Raw genomic sequence first — 26,091 nt, 5'->3', positions numbered from 1 at the left:
TCTCAGGATGTGGGCGTCACTGGCAAGACCAGCATTTGTTATCCTTCCCTAGTTCATCCCTGTTTAGTTTGATACTGAGTGACTTGCTGGGTCACTTGAGAGGGCAGTTATGAGATAACCAGGTTGGTGTGGGACTGGAGTCACAAATAGGCCAGACCGGGTAAGGACAACAGGTTTCCTTCACTAAAGGGGCATTAGTTAACCTATTGGGTATTTATGATAATCTGACCGCTTCATGGTCACTTTTACCGATAACAGCTTTTTATGGCCAGATTCTTTAAACTAAATTCAAATTCTCAAACAGCCCCAGGGTGGGATTTGAACTCATGGGGCATGATTTTGATTCCGAGCTGGGAAGGGGGCGGGGTGGGGGGGGGTCATATTGCGGTTGGTTTTTCCCGATTGTCCTTATGGTTTTGAAGTCTTTTATTTTTCTTTTGTCAGTTTCCCATCCGACTGCCTGTTAACAGCAGCCAGGGAGAGGACGTCTTCAGGTAAATCTTCAGGTAAGTCTTTATTTGTATGGATGGGGGCGGGGGTGCATGAGGGACACGGGTGGGCATGGGGAGCATGGGGGCATGGGTTGGCGGGGGGCATATGTGGGCACGGGAGTATGGGTTGACACGGGGGGCATTGGTTAGCACAGGGCATGGGTTGGCACGGGGTCACAGGGGGAGTCAGTCATGGGGGGAGGGATCGGGGGTCAGTCACGGGGATGGTGACGGGATCGGGGGTCATCGCAGGGGTCTGCGATCATTGGGGATGGGGGTCGGGGATCAGGGTTGGGGGTCCGCAATCATTAGGGGGTCACTGCAGTTAGGCTTGTTGGACCTGGGGATAGGATTTCTACTCCTCCGGGCCCACAGTTGTTGTGCGGGGGTAGGGAGTGACCGCAAATGTTTTTGGTGCCCAGTGCCTCAAGAATTCTTAGTTCGTCTCTCAGTGAGCGACACAGACCAAGCAAGGGGTCCCAGGTTTGATCACTGGTGGTACAAGGTCTCTAGGGGCCCTACAATTAGCCAGGATTCCTGCTCCTCCACTAATCCATGTCCAGGCTCAGTGGCTACTTGGGAGAAGTACTGAGATATTGCAGATCAGCAAGGAGTCAGCGCCTTCAGAAGAGGAGGGGAGAAAATCGAGCAAATATAGTGTGGCTGGGCTATCGTTTAAAACATAGAAAAGCCTTTACCTTCTCTTGGCTCTCATCCAGTCCCTGAAGGGAAGATCAGGAAGCTGCATCCAGTCACCAAGACTGAGGGTGACCATGGATCCCTCAATAGACTGTCATGGGGACAAGAACACTGGAAGGTTAGTCCTGAACACCGTCTATGCTTTTCCTAAATGAAAGTAAAGCCACTTTACTCACAGCCTACTCAACCTGCCGTAGAGTTACTGAACACATCTACACATGGATCAATTAACCTTACACTTCAGCAGTGACCAATCACTATGTGGTGCAGTACGTCCCTTTTAACTTGGGTCTGTTGGGAGCCAAACAAAACCCATGAGGTAAAAGGGCCCACAGTGAAGGAATGTGCTTAACTTCTCAGCGGTTTGGACTAAATTGGTTGGGTCCAACCCAACTCGTGACGAGTGCGGAGTTAGGGGTTAACCAGTTGCTTCATAAACAGACACTACTGAAACAACTATAATTATCACCCCCAATAGATATTCTCCTTGGCCTTCCATCTGGACCAGGTCACCTTGAACAAATTTCAACTTGGGATGATTTGTCCTGAGGTTGTCCAAGTCGGGCAGCTCCCCCTCCCCCGACCCCCGCCATTCACATTATGTGCAGACTTCCCCTTGCTGGGATATTACGAAGGATGAATTGTACCCTCAACCCATGGTCACCAGTCATGATGTCACAGGTTGGCATTTCATGATGTCACAGGTTGGCATTTCATGATGTCACAGGTTGGCATTTCATGATGTCACAGGGGAGAAGTTCTGTGCAAAATGGCAGTTCTAAAGCTGGCAATTTTAAAGATAACTCCGGATAAGATGGTGACAGAAACACCTGCAAGTCCATTGATATCCTTCTTTTAATGTACAAAAAGGGAGAGACACAAAAGGTCACAATTGCCCATCCTTTGTTGTTAAGTGGATGATGTCAGAGCAGGTATTTCCATGGTCAAACTCATTATGAATTTGTGCAGTGAGTTTGTCACTGGTTTTAGGATCTGGGTTCAGATTCATCCCAGGCCAACATCTTCTCACAGTTGGCTGTAAGGGTTCAGTGAGCAATGAGTTTGGGACAGACTCAAGCAACCTCCTACTGAGCATGGAACACATCACCAAACTGGCATAAATTGGCAATAAATTGGCAATCTCACTTAGTAAGGCCACATGATGACTGGTGTGGGACATGGAATATCACAGCGTGCAGCTCAGAGGTTGGGATAATATAGAGGGAGCTTTACTCTGTATCTAACCTGTGCTGTACCTGCCCTGGGAGTGTTTGATGAGACAGTGTAGAGGGAGCTTTACTCTGTATCTAACCCATGCTGTACCTGCCCTGGGTGTGTTTGATGGGACAGTGTAGAGGGACCTTTACTCTGTATCATATCATAGTATCATAGTAGGTACAGCACAGATGGAGGCCATTCAGCCCATCTTGCCCGTACCGGCTCTTTGGAAGAGCTATCCAATTAGTCCCACTCCCCTGCTCTTTCCCCATGGCCCTGTAAATTTTTCCCTTCAAGTATTTATCCAATTCCTTTTTGAAAGTTATTGAATCTGCTCCCAACACCCTTTCAGGCAGCACATTCCAGATCATAACAATTCGCTGCGTAAAAAAATGTTTCCTCATGTCGCCTCTGGCTCTTTTGCCGATCACCTTAAATCTGTGTCCTCTGGTTACCGACCCTTCTGCCACTGGAAACAATTTCTCATTATTTACTCTGTCAAAACCGTTCATGATTTTGAACACCTCTATCAAATCTCCCCTTAACCTTTTCTGTTCTAAGGAGAACAATCCCAGCTTCTCCAATCTCCCCACATAACTGAAGTCCCTCATCACTGGTAAATCTCTTCTGCACCCTGTCTAAGGCCTTGACATCCTTCCTAAAGTGTGGTGCCCAGAATTGAACACAATACTCCAGCTGAGGCCTAACCAGTGTTTTATAAAGGTTCAATATAACTTCCTTGCTTTTGTACTCTACGCCTCTATTAATAAAGCCCAGAATCCCATATGCTTTTTGACAGCCTTCTCAACTTGTCCTGCCACCTTCAAAGATTTGTGTTTGGGCACCCCCAGATATCGCTGTTCCTGCACCCCCTTTAAAATTGTACCATTTAGTTTATATTGCCTCTCCTCATTCTTCCCACCAAAATTCATCACTTCACAGTTATCTGCATTAAATGTCATCTGCCATGTGTCTGCCCATTTCACCAGTCTATGTCCTTCTGAAGTCTGTTACTATCCTTCATATTGTTTACTACATTTCCGAGTTTCGTTCCATCTGCAAACTTTGAAATTATACCCTCTATACCCAAGTCCAGGTCATTAATATATTTCAAAAAGAGCAGTCGTTCTAATACTAACCCCTGGGGAACATCACTGTATACTTCCCTCCAGTCTGTAAAACAACTGTTTTAAGACCATATACACAACATCAACTGCACCACCCTCATCAACCCTCTCCGTTACTTCATCAAAGAACTGAATCAAACCCATGCTGTACCTGCCCTGGGAGTGTTTGATGGGACAGCGTAGAGGGAGCTTTACTCTGTATCTAACCCGTGCTGTACCTGCCCTGGGAGTGTTTGATGGGACAGCGTAGAGGGAGCTTTACTCTGTATCTAATCCGTGCTGTACCTGCCCTGGGAGTGTTTGATGGGACAGTGTAGAGGGAGATTTACTCTGTATCTAACCCGTGCTGTACCTGCCCCGGGAGTGTTTGATGGGACAGTGTAGAGGGAGCTTTACTCTGTATCTAATCCGTGCTGTACCTGCCCTGGGAGTGTTTGATGGGACAGTGTAGAGGGAGCTTTACTCTGTATCTAACCCGTGCTGTACCTGCCCTGGGTGCACTAGGTATTGTAACACTATCTCCAAGTCTTCTTCTTCATAACATGGCTCCCCAATGGGATGGTGGGAGCACTGAACTTATCCTTATATTCGTATATCCATCTCATAGTTCATTGATTGACACCTATATCAGTGCTAGCTTGGCTCTGTAGGTATCACTCATCCCCTGAGTCAGATGGTTGTGGGTTTAAGGCCCAAGTTTGGGACTTGAGGACATTACCCAGGTTGACATTCAGTCCAGTACTGAGGGGGTGCTGCACTGTCAGAGGTGATGTGTTTCTGTTGTGATGTTGAACAGATAGATCTGGTGATGGTATCTTGCTGGTTATGCTGGCCAATATTACCCGCTCAACTAAAACTGGCCATTCATCCCACAGCTGCTGCGGACTCGCTGCATACAAAATGGCTGCCACATTGCCTATATAACAGTCAATGCCTTTCAAACAACAACAACAACAACTCAACCCTCATCAAGGAAACAAGGATGAGAGTTTTAAAATCGAGGCGATGCCGGACTGGGAGCCAGTGTAGGTCAATGAGCACGGGGTGATGGGTGAACTGGACTTGGTGCGAGTTAGGATACGGGCAGCAGAGTAATTCAAAGTGACTCATTACACGTGAGCTGTTTTCAGGTGTATCTGAAGTGGACTCAATGCTGAGGAAGAGCAGAGGGGTTTGGGGGGACAGGTTCACAGGACATTAATGGCAGCACCTCAGGTTGATAAAGCAGTAAAAAAATACTAATGGAATTCTAGGTTATAACACAAGATGTATAGAATATAAAATCCAAGAGGTAATGAGGAGCCTATATAAACCTTAATAAGACGTCAGTTAAAGTGCCGCGTGCATTATTGGGGTCCACACCATAGGAAGAATATTGAGGCTTTCGAGAGGGAACAACACAGATTCACTAGGATGCTGTCTGGTACGAGGAAAACATATATGAAGAAAGACTTGAAAAGTTGGGTCACTTTTGGTCAGAACGCAGATTGTGGGACGATATGATAGAAGTGTTTAAAATTATAAAAGGATTGGATAGGGTAGATAGAAGCAGACTGTTACTAATAGTAGAAGGGTCAAGAATGAGGAGCTATAGATGCAAAATTAAATGTAAGAGATTTAGAACCGAGGGCAGGAGAAAGTTCGTCACACAGAGAGTTGTGAGGCTGTGGAATTCACTTCCAGGATTAGTGGTTGAGGCAGAAACTTTGTCAACATTCAAGATACGACTGAATGGGTGGATGAAGGAAAAGGGGATGAAGGGATATGGGAACAGGGCAGGTAAATATGATTCAAACTATTTGATTGTGTGGAGGGTAAATGCTGACACGGAATGGTTGGGCCAAATGGCCTGATTCTGTGTTGTAACTTCTATGTATTTCAGTGAAGGGTGTGATATGGTGCTATATAAATACATGCCTATCCCACCAATACAAACAGACACAGGTACACGGAGAAAGAGGTATTGCAAGCAACATACAAGTGAATTGTCTTGATAAATATTTTGATACTTACATGCCAAACCCCTCCCAATGGTCCCTTGCCCAGGACCAGATGAGGAATGTAATGGTCGTGTTCTCGCCTCCAGCTTATCACTGAATCCATGGATACACCAAAATCGGCATTGGGACGCAGGAGGGAATCAAACAGAACGGCGACCGGATTGTGGGATCGTCCCTCCAGCCCTTCAGACAGGAACTCCAAATCCTGAGATGACCAGGGCAGACAAAGACGGGTGTGAGGAATATCCATGGACCAATGTGTAATGAGAAAGCTACCAACCTATCAATACCAATTTATATCTCCAATCCCTCCTACATGGAGTCCAACAGATACCTGGCTCTCCAATTCAGAGCCTCTAACCTTTCCATCCCAACTTCTCTTGTCCCCCTCTCCTTTATCAACACTAAGCTCCAAATATCCGGTCCCACACACTCTTCCTCCTCCTGGTGTTGAAATCACAACTCGTGGGATTGTGTCCTACTCTAATTCATTCCTTTCCAGGATTCCCAAAACTGTCCATACTCCTCATGTCCCTCGATTTTTCCCTCCTCTTACAGTTTACAGTTTTCAAAACCCAAGATTAGTGTTAACCAAGTGCTCCTATTTGTTTTGCTTTTTCTTCTCTCTGACTCTCGTCAAGTTTGGTGGTGCCTTGTACCATTAGTCCTTGTCCTAGGTTTCTGAATGAAAAAGAATCCAAACCAATAGATAGGCCACTCACCATCCTGGTACGGGATACTGGATGGTTCAGAGGGTAAATGTGGTACTGAGCCACGCAGGTCATGAGGTCCCAGGTTTGATCCTCGTGTGTGATGAATCAGCTAACATGAGCTGGGGAGCTTTCAAAGTAATGCTAGATTGACATCAACATGTCCAGCCTACGGATGGGGAAATCAGCCACGACTCCTGCTGATGACCTGCTGGAAAATGAGTGTGAACATTCGTGACGACAGGCTCAGCTGTGATGCCCCCAGAGTTGAATAATTAACCGAAACTCATGGTTTGGGCTCACGTATGATGAATGGTCATTTGAGATTGGTCCTGTGGAACTGTACCTATCAAGAGTCAATACTTTAAGGAGATGAAGGGGGTAAACTGGTAATAGGAAACCCAACCCCCAAGTCCAGCTTCCAACAGGCCAAGGGTGGGTTGGGGAAAACTGGAAATATATTGGTAGAGCGATGACAGTCAACCTGAGGTACCTGTACAGCTAAAAAATATAATTACACATGGGTATGGTAGTGTCGTGGCTATATTACTGGACTAGTGGCCCGGACAAATAATCCAGAGAACGTGAGTTCAAATCCCACCAGGGCAGTTTGAGAATTTGAATTCAGTTTAAAGAATCTGGAAATAAAAAGCTGGAATCAGTAAGAATGACCATGAAGCTGTTGGATTGTCATAAAAACCCAGTTGGTTCACTAATGTTCTTTAGGGAAGGAAACCTGCCGTCCTTTCCTGGTCAGACCTCTATGTGACTCCATTCCCACATCAATGTTTTTGACTCTTAACTGCATTCTGAAGTGGCCGAGCAAGACCTTCAATTGTACCAAAACCGTTAGAAACAAATTCATCACCTTCTCTGAGCAACTTGCCAGCGACACCCACATCCTGAGTATGAAAAACAAATGGTGTGACCCCCACCCCCGCAGTGGGAAAGTCCAAACCCAGTGTCTAGGCAACTAAAATAGAATTGGTGCTGGTTTCCTGTACACCATTAATATTTTTGCTCTCCTGCTCCATGCATCATCCCTCGCCCATGGACCTGGTACCCTGGACCTTATTGTCCTAGTTTAACAACCCAGAGGTTATGAGTTCAAATTCCACTGTGGTAAAATTGTAAGACTGGATTCAATGACTCTGGTCAGTTATGGGCTGGCACCAGAACAAAATGACCATGAAAGCGGTTGGATTATTGCAAAAACCCAACTGGTTCACTAATGTCCTTCAGGGAAGGGAACCTGCCGTCTTTACCCAGTCTGACCTCCAGCCCACACTATGTGGTTGACTCTTACGCCCTTGGGCCAACTCAGAGTGGGCAATAAATACTCCCCTAAATCCCAAACTAAACAGGCAAGTACCTGACCTGAAGTTAGTCACCTGTTTGGTCTGTTCTAGAACAGGTGATGAAGCGAAACGATTATCTTCCCAATTTCCACTTGGAGAAAATACCAAGCCCAATTTAGCGGGTGAGAAACTTGTGCCCTATCACTGTGTGGCACCGAATGGCTGACTGTGGCATGAAAAGCTCTCATGAGGCCTTCACTCTCCTTGTTTGGACAATGGAGCCTTGACTTGGATATATATTGAGTGCTCATCGGGGTAACATAGAAACATAGAAAATAGGAGCAGGAGTAGGCCATTCGCCCCTTCGAGCCTGCTCCGTCATTCAATGTGATCATGGCTGATCCTCTATCTCAATACCATATTCCCACTCTCTCCCCATACCCCTTGTTGCCTTTTGAGTCTAGAAATCTATCCAGCTCCTTCTTAAATATATTCAGTGACTTGGCCTCCACAGCCTTCTGTGGTAGAGAATTCCACAGGTTCAACACCCTCTGAGTGAATAAATTTCTCCTCATTTCAGTCCTAAATGTCCTACCCATATCCTGAGATTGTGACCCCTCGTTCTGGACCCCCCAGCCAGGGGAAACATCCTCCCTACATCCAGTCTGTCGAGCCCTGTCAGAATTTTATATTTTTTAATGAGATCCCCTCTCGTTCTTCTAAACTCGAGGTAATACAGGCCGAGTCGACCCAATCTCTCCTCACACGACAGACTTGCCATCCCAGGGATCAGTCTGGTGAACCTTCACTGCACTCCCTCTATGCCAAGTATATCCTTTCTTAGGTAAGGAGACCAAAACTGCACACAATACTCCAGGTGTGGTCTCACCAAGGCCCTGTATAACTGCAGTAAGACGTCCTTGCTCCTGTACTCAAATCCTCTTGCAATGAAGGCCAACATACCATTTGCTTTCCTAACTGTTTGCTGCACCTGCATGTTTGCTTTCAGTGACTGGTGTACAAGGAAACCCAGATCCCTTTGTACATCAACATTCCCCAATCTTTCACTATTTAAATAATACTCTGCCTTTCTGATTTTCCTTCCGAAGTGGATAACATCACATTTATCAACATTATACTGCATATGCCATGTATTTGCCCACTCACTCAACTTGTCTAAATCGCCTTGAAGCCTCTTTGCATCCTCCTCACAACTCACAATCCCACCTAGTTTTTTTGTCGTCAGCAAACTTGGAAATATTACATTTGGTTCCCTCATCCAAATCATTGATATATATTGTGAATAGCTGGGGCCCAAGCACTGATCCCTGCGGTACCCCACTAGTCACTGTCTGCCACCCTGAAAAAGACCCATTTATTCCTACTTTCTGTTTCCTGTCTGTTAGCCAATTTTCAATCCATGCCAGTATATTACCACCAATCCCACGTGCTTAAATTTTGCACACTAACCTCTTATGTGGGACTTTATCAAAGGCCTTCTGAAAATCCAAATAAACCACATCCACTGGTTCTCCCTTATCTATTCTACCAGTTACATCCTCAAAAAACTCCAGTAGGTTTGTCAAACATGATTTCCCTTTCATAAATCCATGTTGACTTTGTCTAATCCCGTTGATATTTTCTAAGTGTCCTGTTATCACATCCTTTATAATAGACTCTAGCATTTTCCCTACTACTGATGTTAGGCTAACCGGTCTGTAGTTCCCTGTTTTCTCTCCCTCCTTTTTTAAATAGTGGGGTTACATTTGCCACCCTCCAATCTGTAGGAACTGTTCCATAATCTGTAGAATTTTGGAAGATGACAACCAATGCATCCACTATTTCCATGGCTACCTCTTTTAGTACTCTGGGATGCAGATTATCAGGCCCTGGGGATTTATCGTCTTTCAGTCCCATTAATTTCTCCAGCACTATTTTTTTACGAATACTAATTTCCTTTAATTCCTCCTTCTCACTTGTCCCTTGGTTCCCTAGCATTTCTGGGAAATTATTTGTGTCCTCTTCCGTAAAGACAGAACTAAAGTATTTGTTTAATTGCTCTGCCATTTCCTTGTTCCCCATTATAAATTCTCCCGTTTCTGACTGATTTGTCTTCACTAATCTTTTTCTTTTTACATACTTGTAGAAGCTTTTACAGTCCACTTTTTGATCCTTGCAAGTTTACTCTCATACTCTATTTTTCCCCTCTTAATCAATCTCTTGGTCCTTTTTTGCTGAATTCTAAACTGCTCCTAATCCTCAGGCTTGCTACTTTTTCTGGCAACTTTATATGACTCCTCTTTGGATCTAATACTATCCTTAATTTCCTTTGTTAGCCATGGTTGGGCCGCTTTTCCTTTTGTATTTTTGCGCCAGAAAGGAATGTATAATTGTTGCAATTCATGCATTCGTTCCTTAAATGTTAGCCATTGCCTATCCACCGTCATGCCTTTTAATGAAGAGTCCCAATCTATCATAGCCAACTCACACCTCATACCTTCGTAGTTTCCTTTGTTTAGATTTAGGACCCTAGTTTCGAATTGGACTACTTCACTTTCCATCTTAATGAAGAATTCTTTCATGTTATGGTCACTCTTCCCTAAAGGACCCCGCACAACAAGATTATTAATTAACCCCTTCTCATTGCACAATACCTAATCTAGGATAGCCTACCCAAACTAGTAAGGGTTGTTAATGACTGGAGTGTCAGCATCAAACACTCTCAGGTTAGGTCGAGCACAGACAGATGTGGAGTAAAGCTCCCTCCACAATGCCCCAACAACATGTCTCAGATCCAGCCCTACTGCAGTGTGATATTTGCCCTTTCCCCATACCAGCCATCCTGAACCAGTTTTCTGCTGTAAACCATATCCAGTAGGAACTGGTTTGAGACGGTCCAAACTCATAGGACCCCTACAGCCAGAGGAGAAATTCAGCCTGAAAGGCCCACTGAGGCACCTAATGTCCCCATTCTTCAGATGGGAAGAGGGAGAGCAGAGAGGGAGAAGAGAGAGGAGAGGAGAGAGGGAGGAGAGAGAGGAGAGAGAGAGAGAGAGGAGAGAGGAGAGGAGAGGAGAGAGAGGAGAGAGAGAGAGAGGGAGAGGAGAGAGGGAGGAGAAAGAGGAGAGAGAGAGAGAGGAGAGAGGAGAGGAGAGAGGGACGAGAAAGGGGGAGAAGAGAGAGAGAGGGGAGAGAGGGAGAGAGGGAGAGATTTCCTGACATCCACTCTCCAACTCAAACAGTTCTGCTTATTGTTACCTGTTCTATGATGGATATTCCCAGATTCTCCTCCAATTTCCGTTGAAGAATGGGATTAGGATGGATTGAAGATTCCTTAAAGTAAGGCCTATATCCAGACAGGAAGTAGGATAGACAAATGCCTGAGGGTCCATTCCCTGTTTAAAACAAAAATGATCAACTGTTGTGAATTCACTCTGCTCTTTTTAACTTTAATTGTGATTCGACATCAGTCACCAGATTGAGATTGGGGCCGTTTGTTAATTTAGTCGATTGGGAAGCGTGAAATAAGACAAATTCTGCACATTCCAGACCAAAACTCTGTTCAACTACATAGTGACACTTTACAGTGAGGGGTTTGTAAAGTATCTGGAGCTTCCTGTGTATTAATTATATCATCCAGTACAAATCAGTCCACTTCATCAGCACCCCATCCACCACTTTAAACATTCACTCCCTCCACCATCGGCGCACTGTGGCTGCAGTGTGTACCATCTACAGGATGCACTGCAGCAACTGACCAAGGCTTCTTTAACAGCACCTCCCAAACCCACGACTTCCACCACCTATAAGGACAAGGACAGCAGATGCATGAGAACATCATCACCTCCAAGGTCCCCTCCAAGTCAACACCATCTCGATTTGGACACATATCGGCCGTTCCTTCATTATCACTGGGGCAAAATTCTGGAACACCCTGCCTAACAGCACTGTGGGAGCACCTTCACCACATGGACTGCAGCGGTTTAAGAAGAAGGCCCATCACCACCTTCTCGAAGGTAACCAGAGATGGGCAATAAATGCCAGCCTTGCCAGTGGCTCCCGCATCCCTTTAACTCATTCATCTTGCAAGGATCCCAGCGGAAGTCATTAAAAAATGTGCACTGACCAAATTATGGTCTGGATTTGATTCGGACATCCGTCTGTTGACTGGGTGGAATTCCAACTGGACACTGGAGAAAGGACCGGAGTCACCTGAGAGATCGTCACTCAGGGCTGGATTCAAATAGAAATCCCGGAAAAAGAGCAACAAGGAGGTCCTTCAGAGGGGGATCCCAGGCGGAAGGTCAATGGTACCCACGGCCCATCGCCATTTTAACAACCGGGCCTCATTTTAAATTCAGCCGCCGAGCTGCCTGCCTGAATCAGGTGTCCAGGAGCAGCTCGTCGGGTTCCAGGCCCAGAGCCTGCCCAGCCTGCAGTCTGGTAAATCCAGAGGAAAGAGGGACGGGAGGGGGAAGGTACAAGAAGCGAGGGAGAAGGGGAGGGGGAAGGGAGATGGAGGGTACAGGAAGCAAGGAAGGAGGGGAGGGGGAGGTTACAGGAAGCAAGGGAGGAGGGGTTGGGAGGGGAGACGGAGGGTACTGGCAGCAAGTGGTGAGGAAAGGGAGAGAGGGAGGAGGGGGATGGGAAGAGAGGGGGAACCTGCAGTGAGGAAGGAAGCGGGCAAGGGACCCCAGCACAGCAGGGAGCCATTCCCGCTCCTCCTGGCCCCATGGAGACACTTCCCTTTTGGGGCCTCCTCCTCTGCTTCGACCGCTGCCACTGAGCAGAGTGTCCGCGGCAGATGGTCCCTCTCTCAGTCGGCTCTAAAAATGGCGTCGGGCTCCGGTCTAAGTGATCGGGGCCCACTTCACTCATAAATCCAGGAGGTTTGCGCCTGAGTCAGGCAATGCCTCAGCTGCCCAAGAAATCAGTGACGAGAAAGTGGCAGCAGGATTTTGGGCGGAAAGGGTTAAAATCCCCACTCAGGTTTGGAAAGGTTCCAAGTTCAAAGTGACAATCATTTTTTACTAATTATTCATCCTCGGGATGTGGTGACCTTGGTAAGGTGGCATTTATTGCCCATCTCTAGACGCCATGACTGGGTGGCTTGCTGGGCCACTTAGAATCATAGAACCATAGAACAACAACTTGTAAAATGTCCCAAGGCTTTTCACTGGAGTGAAATCAGACAACATTTGATACTGAGCCACATAAGGAGATATTGGGACAGGTGACCAAAAACTTGGTCAAAGAGGCAGGTTTTAAGGAGCGTCTTAAAGGAGGAGAGAGAGGTAGAGAGGCAGAGAGTTTTAGGGAGGGAATTCCAGAGCTTAGGGCCTAGGCAGCTGAAGGCACGGCCGCCAATGTGGAGCGATTAAAATCAGAGGTACTCGTAAGGCCAGAATTGCACGAGTGCAGAGATATCGGAGGGTAGTAGGGATGGAGAAGTTTACAGAAATAGAGAGGGGTAAGGCAATGGAGGGATTTGAACATGAGGATGAGAATTTTAAAATTGTGGCATTGCTGGATCGGGAGCGAATGTAGGTCAGCAAGCACAGGGCCATGTGTGAATGGGACTTGGTGCGGGTTAGGATATGGGCGAGTCCAGGCCCACAGGTGAAGAATGGTCTCTTGCATGGGGTAGCGTGAGGGGAGGAGGGAGAGGGGTGGTGAAAACTGCAGGCGACCATCATCATCCTGGACAGTGTGGGGCAGCAGGCTGTTCCACCACCTGGGGCATCACTTCTGAGCCTGATCCTGTCCATATATATGAGCACTTTCCAGCAGAGCGGGGGGATCACTGGGCAGTGATCAAATTTGCAGAGCTCCCTTTCCCAGTCACAGCGGCTGACACCACTGGCCAGCGGCCCTTACTTAGACTTTGAACAATGAATGTTATCAGGCCGACGGAGGATAAGAGATAACAGGCACTAAATTGGGCTGTGGAGCGCCCGTTGTTTCGGCGCTACGCGGCCTCTCGAGATGCCAAGACGTGCGCCAGACGCCATCTTGGTATAGGAGTTAGCGCATGTGCAAATACCTAACGTCGGCTGCATGTAAAGTAAGGAGAAAATGGATACAATCAGTGTGCAACGCTGATTTAAAGTGATAGACACTATTTTGGCACTGAACACTCAACTCAGCGCACAGTCTTAACCCCGACCATCTGACCATGTCGTTGGGTGCCTGGAGGACCCCCCACCAGCGCTGTTGTATGAGGAGAGATTGGGTCGACTCGACCTGTATAGTTTAGAAGAATGAGAGGGGATCTCATTGAAACATATAAAATTCTGACAGGGTGAGACAGACTGGATGCAGGGAGGATGTTTCCCCTGGCTGGGGGTCCAGAACGAGGGGTCACAGTCTCAGGATACGGGGTAGGACATTTAGGACTGAGATGAGGAGAAATTTATTCACTCAGAGGGTGGTGAACCTGTGGAATTCTCTACCACAGAAGGCAGTGGAGGCCAAGTCACTGAATATATTTAAGAAGGAGCTAGATAGATTTCTAGAGACAAAAGGCGTCAAAGGGAATGGGGAGAGAGCGGGAATATGGTATTGAGATAGAGGATCAGCCATGATCATATTGAATAGCGGAGCAGGCTCGAAGGGCTGAAAGGCCGACTCCTGCTCCTATTTTCTATGTTTCTATGTTTAAAGGGACCACGCAGGATTTACAGGTTAGTGATGGATTATTGCTTCTGGCTGCCGAGATATTTGTAACTTTTTGTTGGCGGTCTCCTATACTTGAATACCAGGACACGGGGACATAGCCCAACATTTAGAGCCAGGACGAGCAGGAGTGAATTTGGGAAACGCTTCTACACGCAAAGGGTGGGAGAAGTTTGGAACGCTCATCTGCAGACGGCAGTTGATGCTAGCTCAATTGTGAATTCTAAATCTGAGATTGATAGATTTCTGTGAACCAAGGGTATTAAGGTATATAGGGCTAAGGCGGGTATATGGAGTTAGGTCACAGGTCCACCATGATCTCATTGAATGGTGAAACAGGCTCGAGGGGTAAACGCCACTGCCACTTGCTGCCTCTTGATATGCGCCACCTTCTCCTGCAAGAAAGCGGGACGTGCATCTGGGTGATGTACCTGTCATGGTTGAATAGCTGTCAGTGTGTGTGGCCTGTGAATTGTGGGTGGGTGGCTTGCAACAGTGGTAATGTGTGAGGGTGAGAGGAAGAGTTGAGTACTGATAGAAAGAGTTTGTTGGTATGTGGGTGATGGGGGTGTAGTGTGTGGTGCAGTTAGTAGGTGACGCCATTTGACAGTTGACCTCACTCACCTTGACCACTCATGTCAAAGCATTGATCTTCTTCCTGCAGTTCACCCATGTTCGTGGTGCTGTGCGCCTGGCATTGACTTCATCCCCTGCTGCCTCCCACTGCCTTTTGGGCATATGTCTGGAGCAACCTCTTACGTGTCCCCCCTTCCCCTGCGGACATACGATGTCCCTCCTTCTGTCCACCTCTTGCACCAAGCCTCCAGTGCATCATCAGAGAACCTTGGTGCACGCACTCTCGCAGGTCTGGTACAAATTCAGATTGGCAGATTGGTGAAGTCTGGTATGCAGATTGGAGGATGTGGGATTTAGTAGTGCGTAACCTTTATTCAATGTTTTAACATAACTCATCAGTGTGTAAACCATAGTGTTGGGACCTGCTTCTGTGTTTTATTTGAGTGATGTTTGATCTCAGTTCAGACTCTGTGCAGACAACAGACTGTTATTTTTAGCAAATAACAGGTACCAGCTACCTTTAAGAGATTTCTCTGTAACCTCCTCCCTTTAAGAGATTGGGGCTCCCCCTGCTGGTGGAAAGTGTGAATTGCATTGAATGGAGGTGCAAGGCCTGGATTTGAACACTGCTTGGGGGTGAGCACTGAGGCGGGACGCGGTTCGTGTCCTATAATCTGCCCGATCGAGTTTTTCCCCCAACATTTCTGAGGGCAAGTGGAGTTGCTAAGCAACAGCACAGAGACCAGATTAAGGCTTTGTGATTTTGAAAGGTTCGGCTGCAGAACAGGGTCAAGAAATGGAAAGTTTAACCAGGGGGATAATGTTTAACATGTCTCCATTTAATGTTTCATTTCCTCAAAGTCATTTATAGTTAACCTTGAAGTAGCAGGTGGGGTGACCACTTGGCTGTTTTTTGATTGCTCGTACGGAGAGTTCCAGAACGCAAAGCAACCCTCAAAAGTTTGTTTCTAATACAGAAAGAAAGAATTTGCATTTGTATCACCCCATTCACATCCTCAGGATGTCCCAAAGCAATGAAGTACTTTCAAAGTGTAGTCACTGTTGTAATGTCGGAAATGTGGCAGCCAATTTACGCACAGCAAGATCCCACAAACAACAATGTGATAATGACCAGGTAATCTGTTCTGAGGTTTTGGTTGAGGGATAAATATTGTCCAGGACACTGGGGAGAACTCCCCATCTCTTCTTTGAAATAGTGCCCTGCGATCTTTTACACCCACCTGAGGGGGCAGACGGGGCCTCGGTTTAATGTCTCATCTCAAAGAAGGAACCTCCAGCAGTGCAGCCCTCCCTCAGTCCTTTACTGGAGTGTCACCCTGAATTATGGGCTCAAGTCTCTGGAGTGGGATTTCAACCCACGAATTTCTGACTCAAAGTCTATTGGAAGTTTTGTGTCTTGTGTGTGAAAGTGTCATTTGTTGAGCGGGTTTAGGGTTTTTGAATTTTCATCTTAGAACACAGGCCACAGTCTCGACCCCACTCCCCGGGGGTAATTTTAGTATTTTGCAATATCTCATCAGAGATGGATGATTTCAAAGGGAAGGAAAATGGACGGAGAGAATAACAGGCGGCCAATTGATATTACCAATAGGTCTATCCTGTCCCCTGTCGGGTGCTGAGCTCAGTAGAAGCTGCCAACACCAGGAGTGAGTGTGAAGCTGACCATTATCCTACCCCACAGGATATTTCTTTGCTCCCTCCTCCAATTTCCACCCCCCCCCATTTCCTCCAAAGCCCTGTCTCCAGCTCTTCTATGGACGCTGCTTGCACCTCTGCCGAGCGTTGAGCCTAGCAAAGAGTGCCAGTGGGCTATTCCACCACAGAAGGCATCACCACCAAGTCCAATAAATTCTCTCCCTACATCCAGACATGTGTGCTTATAAAAGTGGTGTGGGGGGGAAGGGGGTGGTAAGTGGGTAGCATTCAGGTGCGGGGACACTGACTGGTTACTTTCCCCATCTGTAGCTCAGGGGCACTGAGGCCAGTTGGACTCGTCCCTCCAGCTATCCCAGCTGAGATTGACTAACTCAGCACCGTTGCCTTCTGGTCTATACGGCTGCATGGCACATTTGGCAGTGCGTTTACCCCGATGCCACTGAGAGGACCAGTGTGTGCTACGTGATGCCCCACAGAGTCGAATAGGGTGTCAACACTCACTATCCTAGCTCGCACTAATTCTGCGACACAGTGGACAGAAGATCACAGGCAGTATGTCTGTAAATCTCTGATCCGCGCTCCCTGCATGAGGCGCCCCAACAGGCAGAATCTCGCAAAGCTTATCCCATGAAGAACTGGGTGAAGTGCTGTCACCAGTGGAAGTCTTGGGTCCCAGCCTGCCTCGAGCTAGCTGGTCTCAGCTGGAGTGACAGTGGGGGCAAGCAGCCAATCCAGTCAGCGTTTAGAATTCTAAAGAATGACTGGAGCGACTTGGGCTCTTCAACCTGGAAAGGCGGCACCCACGGGGTGATCTTATGGAGGGATATAAGATTGTTAAGGGTACAGAAAAAATTAACCCAGGATATTACTTTAATTTAAACTGTGCGAGTAGAACTACGGGTTTAAACGTATGAAGGGTATTATTAGGACTGATATCAGGACGTTCTCCTCGAGGAAACTCGCAGATAGAGTACTGGAGGCTGAGACCTTGGAATCATTTAAGAAACAATTGGAGGTTATATGGGGGAGCGGGGGGGGCGAGGGTTGGGGGAGCTTTAGGATCTCCAAGGATGGGCCAATCAAAATGGACCGAATGGCCTTTTCTCATCCGTTACTATCTTGTGGTCTGGCCTCGGTGCCTTGGACTGCTCCAACCTTCTAGAGAAAATTGGCAAAAAAAAATTTTAAAAAAATATTTAAGCATCACTGTGGTTGGTGGATTTAAATAAATGCCTCCTAACTATAGAGGAGATTCTGAGGCAGGAACACAGGCAGCTGACTATTCCGTTCTGTATTTGAAACTGGTCCCTTTGAATCACTTCCTGCTAGGCCGAGGCCTTGCCTCCTCCAGTCAGCTGTGCGAATAAATCCCAGGAAAAATTCCTCAAAGTTGAACGAGCCGTAATTTTCAGCAAATCGTGAGCTGCACTGCGGTCCCATCGAGTCAATACACCCACCTGCAACTTCACAGAGGAGGCACTTGGGTAAAGGCCTGAGGCCCACAATACAGGGCCCCAGGAAGGTTGAAAAGAGTAGGAGAGAAGGCAGGGTAGTTGGAGAGTAATGCTCACCGGATGCCAAGATTGGATTTAAAAGCTTGAAGATTGTAGGAGGAAGGGAGGATCGATGGAGGTGAGGAGATCCACAGATTTGAGGCTCTGAGAGAGAATGTGTTTGAGTAGGAAGTGTTGCAATGAGTCTTGACTCCAACACAGGGAGGATACAGGGAGAAGGAGGAGTGCGCTGGATCGGCAGGAGTGATTCAGGAGATTGGTTTGCGGAATTATCTTACCGATTACAATGACGGGGAGGGGAGTGACTCTCTTCATTGGTGCTGGTCCAGTCTCAGCCATTTCCCTCACAAACTCACTTGTAGTCACTGCCATCTCCGAAAGATTCCACCACTCGAAATCTGCCGAAACAGGAACAGCAAGGGTTAAATGGCATCAGCAGGATCATCCTGAGACAACAGACTGTCTGGTTAACCCCTCATTGTACCCAGTGTCTGATTAACCCCTCACTGTACCCAGTGTCTGGTTAATCCCTCATTGTACCCAGTGTCTGATTAACCCCTCATTGTACCCAGTGTCTGATTAACCCCTCACTGTACCCAGTGTCTGATTAACCCCTCACTGTACCCAGTGTCTGATTAACCCCTCACTGTACCCAGTGTCTGATTAACTCCTCACTGAACCCAGTGTCTCATTAACCCCTCATTGTACCCAGTGTCTGATTAACCCCTCATTGTACCCAGTGTCTGATTAACCCCTCATTGTACGCAGTGTCTGATTAACCCCTCATTGTACCCAGTGTCTGATTAACCCCTCATTGTACGCAGTGTCTGATTAACCCCTCATTGTACCCAGTGTCTGATTAACCCCTCATTGTACCCAGTGTCTGATTAATCCCTCATTGTACCCAGTGTCTGATTAACCCCTCATTGTACCCAGTGTCTGATTAACCCCTCACTGTACCCAGTGTCTGATTAACCCCTCATTGTACGCAGTGTCTGATTAACCCCTCATTGTACCCAGTGTCTGATTAACCCCTCATTGTACCCAGTGTCTGATTAATCCCTCATTGTACCCAGTGTCTGATTAACCCCTCATTGTACCCAGTGTCTGATTAACCCCTCATTGTACCCAGTGTCTGATTAACCCCTCATTGTACCCAGTGTCTGATTAACCCCTCACTGTACCCAGTGTCTGATTAACCCCTCATTGTACCCAGTGTCTGATTAACCCCTCATTGTACCCAGTGTCTGATTAACCCCTCACTGTACCCAGTGTCTGATTAACTCCTCACTGAACCCAGTGTCTCATTAACCCCTCACTGTACCCAGTGTCTGATTAACCCCTCACTGTACCAGTGTCTGATTGACTCCTCACTGTACCCAGGGTGTCCCAGGGTAAATAGCTCAATTTGTGAAGCATAAATTGAAATTCTACAGATCCCTGGCTCGATCCTGGGTTTTTACAGCCTGTTCTGTTCCAATTCAATAAAATTCAAAGAGTAAAAGGGAACTGAGACTATACGAGAACTGAGAGTAAATGGGGACTGAGAGTAAATGGGGACTGAGAGTAAATGGGGACTGGGAGTAAATGGGGACTGAGAGTAAATGGGGACTGAGAGTAAATGGGGACTGAGAGTAAATGTGGACTGCGAGTAAATGGGCCCAGCGATGAGACACTGTTCTTGGGGCCTCTCTGGGTTCAATGACTGGGTTCTAGCTGATAATGTCCGTGATACTCTTTGTAAGTTAGAGATGTTGACATTGGTTGTATGACCATATTCTGACCTTGACAAGTAGTGACACTGCAGAATTCACTCAGGAAACACATGGGCACTGGTGTTACATCACAAGCCAACAGCACATGAGCATCTCACAATCAGTGAGGCTGACAGACAGAATGTGTACATCCCAGATACGTACATCCCGGATACGTATATCCCGGATACGTACATCCCGGATACGTACATCCCGGATACGTACATCCCGGATACGTACATCCCGGATACGTACATCCTGGGTACGCACATACCGGATACGCACATCCCGGATACGTACATCCCGGATACGTACATCCCGGATACGCACATCCCGGATACGTACATCACGGATACGTACATCCCGGATACGTACATCCCGGATACGCACATCCCGGATACGTACATCCCGGATACGTACATCACGGATACGCACATACCGGATACGCACATCCCGGATACGCACATCCCGGATACGTACATCCCGGATACGCACATCCCGGATACGTACATCACGGATACGCACATCCCGGATACGTACATCACGGATACGCACATCCCGGATACGCACATCCCGGATACGTACATCACGGATACGCACATCCCGGATACGTACATCACGGATACGCACATCCCGGATACGTACATCCCGGATACGCACATCCCGGATACGCACATCCCGGATATGTACATCCCGGATACGTACATCACGGATACGCACATCACGGATTCGTACATCCCGGATACGTACATCACGGATTCGTACATCACGGATACGCACATCCCGGATACGTACATCCCGGATACGTACATCACGGATTCGTACATCCCGGATACGTACATCACGGATTCGTACATCACGGATACGCACATCCCGGATACGTACATCCCGGATACGTACATCCCAGATACGTACATCACGGATTCGTACATCACGGATACGCACATCCCGGATACGTACATCCCGGATACGCACATCCCGGATACGTACATCCCGGATATGTACATCCCGGATACGTACATCACGGATTCGTACATCACGGATACGTACATCACGGATTCGTACATCACGGATACGCACATCCCGGATACGTACATCCCGGATACGTACATCACGGATATGTACATCCCGGATACGTACATCACGGATACGCACATCCCGGATACGCACATCCCGGATACGTACATCCCGGATACGTACATCACGGATACGCACATCCCGGATACGTACATCCCGGATACGTACATCCCGGATACGTACATCACGGATTCGTACATCACGGATACGCACATCCCGGATACGTACATCCCGGATACGTACATCACGGATACGCACATCCCGGATACGTACATCACGGATATGTACATCCCAGATACGTACATCACGGATACGCACATCCCGGATACGCACATCCCGGATACGTACATCACGGATACGTACATCACGGATATGTACATCCCGGATACGCACATCCCGGATACGCACATCCCGGATTCGTACATCACGGATACGTACATCACGGATTCGTACATCACGGATACGCACATCCCGGATACGCACATCCCGGATTCGTACATCACGGATACGTACATCACGGATACGTACATCACGGATACGCACATCCCGGATACGCACATCCCGGATATGTACATCACGGATACGTACATCACGGATATGTACATCACGGATACGCACATCCCGGATATGTACATCACGGATACGTACATCCCGGATTCGTACATCACGGATTCGTACATCACGGATACGTACATCCCGGATTCGTACATCACGGATACGTACATCACGGATTCGTACATCACGGATACGTACATCACGGATTCGTACATCACGGATACGCACATCCCGGATATGTACATCACGGATACGTACATCACGGATTCGTACATCACGGATACGCACATCCCGGATATGTACATCACGGATACGTACATCACGGATTCGTACATCACGGATACGCACATCCCGGATACGTACATCCCGGATACGTACATCACGGATACGCACATCCCGGATACGTACATCCCGGATACGTACATCACGGATACGCACATCCCGGATACGTACATCCCGGATACGTACATCCCGGATACGTACATCCCGGATACGTACATCACGGATACGCACATCCCGGATACGCACATCCCGGATACGCACATCACGGATATGCACATCCCGGATACGCACATCCCGGATACGCACATCCCGGATACGCACATCCTGAATACGTACATCCCAGATACGCACATCCTGGTTACGTTCCTCTCGGATAAATCCATCCCGGATACATTGTTCCCAGGAGAGTGATAGGATATGTTGTAAATGTCTGATTTCAGTTGAAGGAGAGAACAATCTGACAACTCACTGCCAATATAAGAGGCAGTGAATGAGAGATGCCAGTAATGCAGACTGCCCCTAGAGGCTGGTGTGCTGCCCTGAGGGCACAAAGATTCTGTGCCAGGATATCAGAAGGGCTGTGCCAGGGAAAATGTAGATTATCGTAGAGGGTTAGAGAAGCAAAAGTAAACGTTGATCTCCTGGGGCTGAGACAGGAGAAATGATCATGGGGAATCAGGAAATGGCAGATGCGTTAAACAAATATTTTGTATCTGTCTTCACAGTAGAAGACATAAAAAGCATATCAAAAATAGTGGGGAACCAAAGGGGCTAATGAGAATGAGGAACTTAAAGTAATTATTATCAGTCGAGAAAAAGTACTTGAGAAACTAATGGGACTAAAAGCCGATAAATCCCCTGGACCTGATGACCGACATCTGAGGGTTCTAAAAGAGGTGGCTGCAGAGATAGTGGATGCATTGGTTGTGATCTTCCAAAACTCTCTAGATTCTAGAACGGTCCCAGTGGATTGGAAGGTAGAAAATGTGACCCCACTATTCAAGAAAGGAGGGAGAGAGAAAACAGGGAACTACAGGCCAGTTAGCCTGACATCAGTCATTGGGAAAATGCTGAAATCCATCATTAAGGAAGTGGTAACAGGGCACTTAGAACATCATAATATGATTCGGCACAGTCAACATGGTTTTATGAAAGGGAAATTGTGTTGGACGAATTTATTAGAGTTTTTTGAGAATGTAACTAGCAGGGTAGATAAAGGGGAACCAGTGGATGTAGTATGTTTGGATTTTCAAAAGGCATTCGATAAGGTGCCAAATAAAAGATTGTAACAACAAGATAAGGGCTCTTGGGTTGGGGGTAATATATTAGTGTGGATTGAGGATTGGTTAATGGACAGAAAACAAAGAGTAGGGATAAACGGGTCATTTTCAGGCTGTAACTAGTGGGTTGCCGCAGGGATCAGTGCTTGGGCCTCAGCTATTTACAATCTATATTAATGACTTAGATGAAGGGACCGAGTGCAATGTATCCAAGTTTGCTGATGATACAAAGCTAGGTAGGAAAGTAAGCAGCAAGGAGGACACAAAGAGTCTGCAAAGGGATATAGACAGGTTAAGTGAGTGGGCAAGAAGGTGGCAGATGGAGTATAATGTGGGGAAATGTGAGGTTATTCACTTTGGTAGGAAGAATAGAAAAATAGAATATTTTTCAAATGGTGAGAAACTGTTAAATGTTGGTGTTCAGAGAGATTTGGTGTCCTGATACAAGGAACACAGAAAGTTAGCGTGCAGGTACAGCAGGCAATTAGGAAGGCAAATGGCATGTTGGCCTTTATTGCAAGGGGGTTGGAGTACAAGAGTAAGGAAGTCTTACTACAATCGTACAGGGCCTTGGTGAGACCAGACCTGGAGTACTGTGTACAGATCTGATCTCCTTATCTAAGGAAGGATATACTTGCCTTAGAGGCGGTGCAATGGAGGTTCACTAGATTAATTCCTGGGATGAGAGGGTTGTCCTATGAGGAGAGATTGAGTAGAATGGGCCTATACTCTCTGGAGTTTAGAAGAATGAGAGGTGATCTCATTGAAACTCATAAGATTCTGAGGGGGTTTGACAGGGTAGATGCTGAGAGGTTGTTTCCCCTGGCTGGAGAGTCTAGAACTAGGGGGCATAGTCTCAGGATAAGGGGTCGGCCATTCAAGACTGAGATGAGGAGGAATTTCTTCACTCAGAGTGTTGTGAATCTTTGGAATTCTCTACCCCAGAGGGCTGTGGATGCTCAGTCATTGAGTATATTCAAGACTGAGATACATAGATTTCTGGACTCTAGGGGAATCGAGGGATATGGGGATTGGGCGGGAAAGTGGAGTTGAGGTTGAAGATCAGCCATGATCTGATTGAATGGCGGAGCAGGCTCGAGGGGTCGTATGGCCTACTCCTGCTCCTATTTCTTATGTTCTTATGTTATCGCCACAGGGCAGTTCATGCAGCGAACAACCCAAACTCGGCCTTTGTTTGCTTGACTGTTGGATTTCATATTCACCATGTCCCTCCCCCCGTTCAACAAAAACTTGCATTTAAAAAGTGTCTTTAATGTAGTAAAACATCCAAGGGAATTCCAGAGCTTAGGGCCTAGAGAACTGAAGGCACGGCCACCAATGGTGGGGTGAAGCAAGTGGGAGATGGACAAGAGCCCAGGGTTGGAGGAACGCAGAGATCTACAGGATTGTAGGGCTGGAGGAGGTTACAGAGATAGGGAGGGGGGAGGCCATAGACGGATTGTAGGGCTGGAGGATGTTACAGAGATAGGGAGGGGGGAGGTCATAGACGGATTGTAGGGCTGGAGGAGGTTACAGAGATAGGGAGGGGCGAGGCTATGGACGGATTGTAGGGCTGGAGGAGGTTACAGAGATAGGGAGGGGGGAGGCTATGGACGGATTGTAGGGCTGGAGGAGGTTACAGAGATAGGGAAGGGCGAGGCCATAGACGGATTGTAGGGCTGGAGGAGGTTACAGAGATAGAGAGGGACGAGGCCATAGATGGATTGTAGGGCTGGAGGAGGTTACAGAGATAGGGAAGGGCGAGGCCATAGATGTATTGTAGGGCTGGAGGAGGTTACAGAGATAGGGAGGGACGAGGCCATAGACGGATTGTAGGGCTGGAGGAGGTTACAGAGATAGGGAGGGACGAGGCCATAGACGGATTGTAGGGCTGGAGGAGGTTACAGAGATAGGGAAGGGCGAGGCCATAGATGTATTGTAGGGCTGGAGGAGGTTACAGAGATAGGGAGGGACGAGGCCATAGACGGATTGTAGGGCTGGAGGAGGTTACAGAGATAGGGAGGGACGAGGCCATAGACGGATTGTAGGGCTGGAGGAGGTTACAGAGATAGGGAAGGGCGAGGCCATAGACGGATTGTAGGGCTGGAGGAGGTTACAGAGATAGGGAGGGACGAGGCCATAGATGGATTGTAGGGCTGGAGGAGGTTACAGAGATAGAGAGGGACGAGGCCATAGACGGATTGTAGGGCTGGAGGAGGTTACAGAGATAGGGAAGGGCGAGGCCATAGACGGATTGTAGGGCTGGAGGAGGTTACAGAGATAGGGAGGGGCGAGGCTATGGACGGATTTGAAAACAAAGATGGGAATTTTGAAATCGAGGCATTGCCGGACCGGGAGCCAATGCAGGTCAGCGAGCACAGGGGTGATGGGTGAATGGGGCTCTGTTTCTGTCTGTGTCTTTCTCTGTTTTCTGTGTGTGTCTCTCACTCTGTTTCTGTCTCTCTGTCTCTGTCTCTCTGTTTCTGTGTCTCTCTGTTTCTGTGTCTCTCTGTTTCTGTGTCTCTGTTTCTGTCTCTCTGTTTCTGTGTCTCTCTGTTTCTGTGTCTCTCTGTTTCTGTCTCTCTGTTTCTGTCTCTCTCTGTTTCTGTCTCTCTCTGTTTCTGTGTCTCTCTGTTTCTGTCTCTCTCTGTTTCTGTCTCTCTGTTTCTGTCTCTCTGTTTCTGTGTCTCTCTGTTTCTGTGTCTCTGTTTCTGTGTCTCTGTTTCTGTCTCTCTGTTTCTGTGTCTCTCTGTTTCTGTGTCTCTCTGTTTCTGTCTCTCTGCTTCTGTCTCTCTGTTTCTGTGTCTCTCTGTTTCTGTGTCTCTCTGTTTCTGTCTCTCTGCTTCTGTCTCTCTGTTTCTGTGTCCCTCTGTTTCTCTCTCTCTGTCTCTGTCTCTCTGTCTCTGTCCCTCTGTTTCTGTCTCTCTTTTTCTGTCTCTCTGTTTCTGTCTCTCTGTTTCTGTCTCTCTGTTTCTGTCCCTCTGTTTTTGTCCCTCTGTTTTTGTCCCTCTGTTTCTGTCTCTCTGTCTCTGTCTCTCTGTTTCTGTCTCTCTGTTTCTGTCCCTCTGTTTCTGTCTCTCTGTTTCTGTCTCTCTGTTTCTGTCTCTCTCTGTTTCTGTCTTTCTCTGTTTCTGTGTCTCTCTGTTTCTGTGTCTCTC

The 26,091-nt window shown here is 47.4% G+C and overlaps 1 protein-coding gene across 2 annotated transcripts in view; it reads right to left on the bottom strand.

Moving 5' to 3' along the window:
* LOC137333460 (oxidative stress-induced growth inhibitor 1-like) overlaps window positions 1-26,091 on the bottom strand; it is a 44,515-nt gene that overhangs the window by 5,707 nt on the left and 12,717 nt on the right. The window contains exons 2-5 of one of the 2 annotated variants that reach the window (XM_067997610.1): window positions 18,264-18,383; window positions 10,802-10,938; window positions 5,549-5,740; window positions 1,190-1,281 (exon numbers count right to left, since the gene is read on the bottom strand). In XM_067997610.1, coding sequence (XP_067853711.1) covers window positions 1,190-1,281; window positions 5,549-5,740; window positions 10,802-10,938; window positions 18,264-18,357 — 515 coding nt within the window. In that variant the 5' untranslated portion in view covers window positions 18,358-18,383. Of the gene's footprint in view, window positions 1-1,189; window positions 1,282-5,548; window positions 5,741-6,257; window positions 6,457-10,801; window positions 10,939-18,263; window positions 18,384-26,091 lie in introns of those variants that run through there. The other variant, XM_067997611.1, reaches the window with a different exon arrangement.

Source organism: Heptranchias perlo, chromosome 16 (genome assembly GCF_035084215.1).
Source record: "Heptranchias perlo isolate sHepPer1 chromosome 16, sHepPer1.hap1, whole genome shotgun sequence".
In the NCBI taxonomy this organism is placed as follows: domain Eukaryota; kingdom Metazoa; phylum Chordata; class Chondrichthyes; order Hexanchiformes; family Hexanchidae; genus Heptranchias; species Heptranchias perlo.
The sequence above is the reverse complement of the archived record's forward strand: the minus strand, read 5'-3'. Positions and strand labels throughout refer to the sequence as shown.